Source organism: Diospyros lotus, chromosome 3 (assembly GCF_014633365.1).
Source record: "Diospyros lotus cultivar Yz01 chromosome 3, ASM1463336v1, whole genome shotgun sequence".
Classification (NCBI taxonomy): Eukaryota; Viridiplantae; Streptophyta; class Magnoliopsida; order Ericales; family Ebenaceae; genus Diospyros; species Diospyros lotus.
Genome location: NC_068340.1, coordinates 31,213,749 through 31,220,930, shown reverse-complemented (window position 1 = coordinate 31,220,930; position 7,182 = coordinate 31,213,749). Strand labels below are relative to the sequence as shown.

The 7,182-nt window shown below is 41.0% G+C and overlaps 1 protein-coding gene across 1 annotated transcript in view; it reads left to right on the top strand.

Annotated features, from left to right (window-relative positions):
- The first annotated feature begins 394 nt into the window (after positions 1–394).
- LOC127798193 (mitochondrial import inner membrane translocase subunit TIM22-4-like) overlaps positions 395–7,182 on the top strand; it is a 34,251-nt gene continuing 27,463 nt past the window's right edge. Inside the window, exon 1 of the mRNA XM_052331573.1 lies at positions 395–732. Coding sequence (XP_052187533.1) covers positions 564–732 — 169 coding nt within the window. The 5' untranslated portion in view covers positions 395–563. The remainder of the gene's footprint in view (positions 733–7,182) is intronic.

Genomic DNA, 7,182 nt, shown 5'->3' with positions numbered 1-7,182 from the left:
ATAAGAGATTAAGAAAATTATGTGTAATTATCTCATCTATTTAATACTTATTCCAATAAAGATATAACATACCGTCATAAGTCATGACTTTTATTATTACTCTATATTTTTTTAATATAATTATAGTAGATTTTTTTTAAATAAGTAATATATAAAATTACAAATAAATCTATGATAAATTTTAAAAAATGAAAGTAGTAAATAATAAATTTTAAAATATGAAAATAGTAAATATAATTTCACCAAATCAGAGGCTGTGCGTAGAATTTATTATCCTTAAAAATAACATGCATTTTACTAAAGTACACAACAGTGAGTAACCGACGGCTAGTAGGACGCGGGTGACGAATCTTGTAAACCAAGTTTCCCTGCCCCCGCCCAATTAGGTATTTCCTTGACAGAGCTGAAAAAAACATGAGTTCACGAAAAGCCACTCCAACGGCGGCGAATCCCCAAATCGCCTCCGGAAGAGTATTCTTCACCACAACCGCCGACGGGGCCTCACAGTCACCGGCGAGACAATACACTCGCATTTACAGCAAGCGATTCGCTTCGGAGTCTCCATGAGCGCCAATCCAGAAAACGAACCGAGCAACGGTTCAATGCCTTCGGCCTTGAACGAAGCACAGAAGCCGCCGATTGAGCCCCTCCGGTTGCCGACGGTCGAGGAGATGCGAGGTCAGGACATCTGGAATAACTGCTTTGTTCGTAGCGTCGTTAGCGGAGTAATGGGTAAGTACGGATTTGCTCTGTTTTATCGATGTTTCTATTGTTCATTGTGAATTTACTACCTGCTTGATGGCCAAAAAATACGTAAGGAAACTCGGCGGGGAGGAAAAAAATTTGTCAAATTCACATGCACGAGCTCAAGTATATTTGTTCGCGTTATTATCCTTTTTTGGCGCGTTTAATGTATATTTCGAGCCTTGCTTTATGCTTTGCAATTCTTTTCGATTATTTTTGTATCCATCTCGATTGATGCGATTGATTCAATTGCAAATTCTCGCTGGGGTAAATGGGTTTTTCTTTCGTGTTATATATATATATATATATATATACTATTTTATTTGTTCTATGGCACTTTCCAGTTTTTATTTGAAGATGGTTGCTGGTTTAATCATAACAGGGTGTTAGTATTTACGCATACCGTGGAAACATTTATTATTTAGCAGTCTATGCTGGCACTGGGCTTACCGCACACAATGTTTCACACGACTGCTTTGAATGGGTGATTGTTCGTTGTTTGGCGTGTATTTGGGGTAGTGAAGCTAAAAAGAAGAGAAGTACCGGTGTGTCACGCGGTGAAATTGGCCTTAGAATTTTTAACTTTCTTTTACTACTGTAACTTTCGTTTACTGCTATTATTTCTATTCTCTTGTAATCCCAGTCTTCCACCTCACACAATCAATCTCTCAATCCGCAAGAACAGTAGGAAACACTCCACACACCAAAGAGAAAACACAGAATATAGAAAAGAATAGAAACAGAACAAACACACACAAGAAATCGGGATTTTATCCTAGTTTAATTCTCTAAATGAAGAATCTACGTCCAAACTGCCTTTGGCCTTTCTTCCACTATCTTGAAAACACAGTAGATGATTACATGCATTGCTCGTAGTTCTCTCACAGCCCTATATACGCAGGTTGTATAGAAATTTAACATTACAAAGCCAGACTACTTTTCTCTCACAGACAGAGTGTTGGGAAAATTGGGCAATTTTTCCCCAAATCAAAAGTACAAAAAATAATATCCGACAAAAACTATTGAATATAAAAATAAACAGAACACCAGAAAATTAACGAGATTCGACCAATATGGCCTATGTTCTCGGACACTACCAAAACTTTCACTAATATCAAAGAGAGAAAATATAAGGGAGAAAGTGCAATAAATGCCAACTTGTGGGATAAAGAATACAAAAGGGGGGCATGTGCATTTATAGCACAAAAGGGAACCCTCCCTCCCACTACTCAGCCGATGTAGGATGGGAGAGAGCCAAAATCCAACAAATCTCCACCTTGACGAATTTCCCAAATCCCAACCAAATTCCTCAACATTCTCTCCAAAGAATCAATCATCAGGGGTGTCTTCAAATGCGCTATGAAGTGCCAACTTCAAATACTAAGCCAACATCTACGGTGTTCAGAATATACCGTAGAATCCAATTCATAGCTTGCCAATGCTCTTTTCTAAGATCATGCATATACTTGCACACAACTCCAATTGCTTGTGAAATATCAGGCCTTGTACACACCATATCATACATCAAGCTACCATCAACTTTTGCATATAGAACTTTTGACATATACTCTTGTTCTGCAGCACTCTTCGGAGATAAAGATGCACTAAATCTGAAATGAGAAACTAACGAGGTACTCACAGGTTTTGACTTTTCATTCGTGCTGAAACGTTATAGTACTTTCTTCAGATATGTTCTCTGAGTCAAAGAAAACCTTCCTCTTTTCCTAACTCTGATTATCTCCATGCCGAGAATCTTCTTGGCTTCACCTAAATCTTGTAACTTGCACAAATACACACAGTGATCATATTTGCCTTTTGTGTACCTCTACCGCAACATAAACTTGTCAAATCGCTTGTACCACTGCCTCGGAGATTGCTTCAATCCGTACAACAATTGTTTAGTTTGCAACCCAACTTTCTTTACCAGCAACTCTGAATGCTTCTGGCTGAGTCATATAGATTTCATCCTCCAAGTTACCGTGTAGAAACGCGATTTTCACATCCATCTGAACCAATTCCAAATTCAATTTCGCTACCAAGGCCAACAAAATGAAAATACAGGAATGCTTCACAACTGAAGAAAAAAATTCATCAATACCTTCCGTCTGATCGTAGCCTTTAGCCACCAACATTGCCTTGTAGCGAACATCATTCTTATCAGGAAATCTATCTTTCTTTACATATACCCATTTGCCTCCAATTGCCTTCTTTCCCTTCGGTAAGCTGGCCAGCCTCCATGTCACATTCTTCTTAAGGGATTGAATTTCTTCGTTCATAGCTTTCCTCCACTTTTCATTTTCTGAACTTTGGACAGCTTCATTGTAAGTGGCAAGAACTTCATCATTTACAATTGGAGATGCATAGGCCACCAAATCGACAAATCGAGCAGGTTTTCGAATCTTTCGTCGTGGCCTTCTTCTCGCTATTGATTCTTGTTGCTGTGGAGGTTCTTGGGTTGGAACCTCTTCTTCATCTGACGACTCCTCTGTCACATGAGTGTCTCCACCTGATTTGATATTCATTGCTGGGTCAATTCTTCTTTCAAACTCCACCTTCTTTGGAGTATTCTCCACCTACTGTGGAGCATCATCAAGCCGCTGCACAACTTCATTTGTTACCTTTTTTAACATGACAAATTCATCAAAAGTAACATCCCTACTAAAGATTATCTTCTTCGATTCCGGATACCAGAGCCGATAGCCCTTTATTCCAGAAGTGATGCCCATGAACAGTGCTTTCTTTGCTCTTGGATCTAACTTGGATTCCTTAACATGATAGTATACAGTGGAACCAAATACGTGTAAGGAATTATAATCATTAGCAGGTTTTCCAGACCATACCTTGAAAGGTGTTTTTCCCCAAATAGCAGTTGATGGCAACCGGTTAATGAGATGACTCGCATATGTCATAGCGTCAGCCGAAAATTTTTGCCCAACCAAACATTGGACAATATACACCGAACTTTCTCCAACAACGTTCGGTTCATGCGCTCTGCCACCCCATTCTGTTGTGGTGTATCTCTAACTGTAAAGTGTCGAACAATACCTTCATCTTGACAGACCTTGTCAAATGGATCATTTCTATACTCACCTCCATTATCTGTTCTGAGTCGTTTGATCCTTCTGCTAGACTGAGTTTCCACCATATTTTTTCATTTAAGGAAACATCCCAACACTTCATCATTTTTCTTTAAAGAATACACTCATACTCTTCGGGAATAATTATCAACAAATGTTACATAATAGTATTTACCTCTCATACTCTTCTCCCACTGCAAATTTGTGTTTGGTACGATGTCGATCAGCCATCTGCTTCATTCGATTTTGGGCTTTAGCTAATTCCGTCTTGACCATCTGTATAATTTCCTGTCGCTGTTGCAAGTAATTATCAACGGCTGCCACGGTAGTGTGGTTGGCTAAGGCCGGTAGTAATCTCGGTTTGTAGCCATAGAGAGCCTCAAATGGAGTCATGCAGATGGAACTGTGGAACGTTGAGTTGTACCACCATTAGGCAATGGCCAACCACTTATGCCAGCCTTTATGTTGTAGGAAACTGAAACATCTCAAATATAGCTCCAGCGATTGGTTTACTTGTTCGGTCTGGCCATTTGTTTCTGGGTGATAGGCGGTTGACATTAAGAGTTCTGTGCCTAGCAATTTCATGAGTTCTTTCCAGAATAGACTAGTGAAGATGCGGTCTCTGTTGGACACAATAGACTGCGGTATACCATGCAGCTTCACTATATTATCCATGAATGTTCGAGCAACGCCTTGAGCCGTGTAGAGATGGGATAACCCAAGAAAGTGGCTGAATTTGGAGAACCTATCCACCACTACCATGATGCAGTCTCTTCCTTCGGAACGAGGGAGTCCTTCTATAAAGTCCATCGTGATATTAGTCCAGGCTTGGTCCGATAAAGGCAGGGGTTGGAGAAGGTCGGGATGGGCTAAAGTCTCATGCTTACACCTTCTGCACACATCACACTGCATCACATAGTTCCAGATATATATTTTTGGCTGAGGCCAAAAGAATACCCGTTGGACTCTTCGGTATGTATTCTGGATACCCGAATGGCCACCGAGAGGGGACTCATGGAGTGCTTGTAGGATGTTCTTCTTCAATACTTCATTGTTTTCGATCACCAGGCGTCCTTTGTAGCACAGTATCCCATTGTTTAGTGAATAGCCAGGTCTGCTGTGCGCAGCCACACTTAATTGCTCCAGTAAGCCTTTGGTCCAGTCATCCTGTGGGTAACTGGCAGTCACTTCTTATAACCAATCGGGAACAACTGCGGAGATAGCGTCACATGTCCCTTCTTCCTAACAGCGAGATAAGGTTCTGCTGCAACATTCTCATTCCCTTTTCTAAATTGGATTACATAATCCAATCCGATAAGCTTGGCCATGCCCTTCTTTTGTAATTGAGTGTGCAGTCGTTGTTGGAGCAAAAATTTAAGACTTTCATGGTCCGTTTTTATCACAAATTTGTTTCCTTCCAAGTAGTGCTGCCATTTTTCTACTGCCATGAGAACTGCCAGCAACTCCTTCTCATATATGCTAAGTCCTTGATGGCGGGAAACCAGAGAGTGGCTTAGGAAAGCCAACGGTCTGCCCTCCTGAGATAGAACGACCCCTATCCCATGGTTGCTAGCATCGGTTTCCAACACAAAAGGTTTGCAGAAGTCTGGTAAGCCAAGAACTAGAACTTCACTCAGTGCTTTTTTAAGCTGCTCAAAAGTTGCTTCGCCCGGAGGACTCCATCTGAAGCTGTCTTTCTTAAGCATCTCTGTTAAGGGCTTACTTATTATTCCATAATTTCTTACAAATTTTCTGTAGTAGCCCGTGAGCCCAAGGAACCCCTTTAAGGCTTTGATGCTTGTAGGTTTCGGCCAAGATACAACATCTGCAATTTTCTTGGGGTCTGTCCCCACTCCTTTCCCTGAAATGATATGTCCAAGATACTCCACTTGATGTTGTGCAAAAGCACACTTTGACCTTTTGATGTACAATTGATTGTATCTCAAGATGTTGAATGTAGCCCTAAGATGGTCTAAATGTTGGTCAAAAGAGGGGCCGTAAACCAGGATATCATCAAAGAAAACTAATACAAATTTTCTAAGATGAGGTTCAAAAATTTGATTCATGAGAGCTTGGAATGTGGCTGGTGCGTTAGTTAGGCCGAACGGCATAATGGTGAATTCAAAATGGCCATGATGTGTTTTGAAGGCTGTTTTGGGGATATCACTAGGATCCATTATGATTTGGTGGTACTCCGACCTTAGGTCCAATTTGGAGAAAACAATGGCGTACTTAAGTTCATCTAAAAGATCTTCAATAATAGGGATGGGAAATTTGTCTTTGATGGTAATGGCGTTAAGTTGTCTGTAGTCAATACAGAACCGCCATGTTCCATCTTTTTTTTGACTAATAGGACGGGAGAGGCGAATGGGCTGTGGCTGGGTCGAATCACAGATTGAATTAGCATCTCTTTGACTAATTTCTCAATTTCAGATTTGAGTTTTGGGAAATACCAGTAGGATCTAATGTTTACTGGTGCAGCATTAGGTAGGAGGGGTATGGTATGATCTAGGGACCTTTGAGGAGGAAGGGTTTTAGGTTCTACAAACAAATCTTGATATTCAATTAAAAGTCCATCAAGAAGAGTCAAATCATGTACCTGCCAAGTGGATGTGGTCGCTGAAACTGTTTCACTTCCCCATTCATGCTGTTCGTTGGCCTTAATTGAGAAGAGTTGGGCTACTTGTGAGATCTTCTTTTTGAATAGCCGCTGAAGTGTTTTTCCTTTAATCATTTTGCAAGTGCCCACCTCGACTTTTCCTTGTAACACCACCCTTCTTCCTTCTTTCTCCAATGTAACCTCCATTTTATTAAAATCAAAGCTGATTGGACTCACCTCCTTCATCCAATCCACCCCAAGGATAATATGACATCCTCCTAGCTTGAGCAGCCTCAAGTCGGCCTGGTAATCTTCTTCTTGCATTTCCCAGCAAAATCCCACACAAGCGGATTTGCTGATTACTCGGTTTCCGTTGGCCACAGTAACCAAGAGTGGCTGGGTGTTGGCTAGCGGCCACTTCATTTGTTTAGCTGTTCCCTCATCTATGAAGCTGTGGGTACTCTCACTATCTATTAAAACCATGAGAGTACTCTCCTGAACCTTCCCCTCTACCATTATAATCTTGCTACTGGCCATTCCTTTTATAGCGTGTAAAGAGATGGCCCCTCCTCCTTCATCTTCGTCTTCTTCCTTGCCAATGATCTCTTCCTCATTCGTTCCTTCTGCCCCATCTAGTAAGAGCAGCTGTTTTTTGCATTGGTGTCCAGGAGAGTACCTATCCCCACACTTGTAGCACAATCCCGCCATCCTTCTTTGTTCAAAAATCTTATCTCTGGAAGGCAAATTCGAATCATAAGGGGA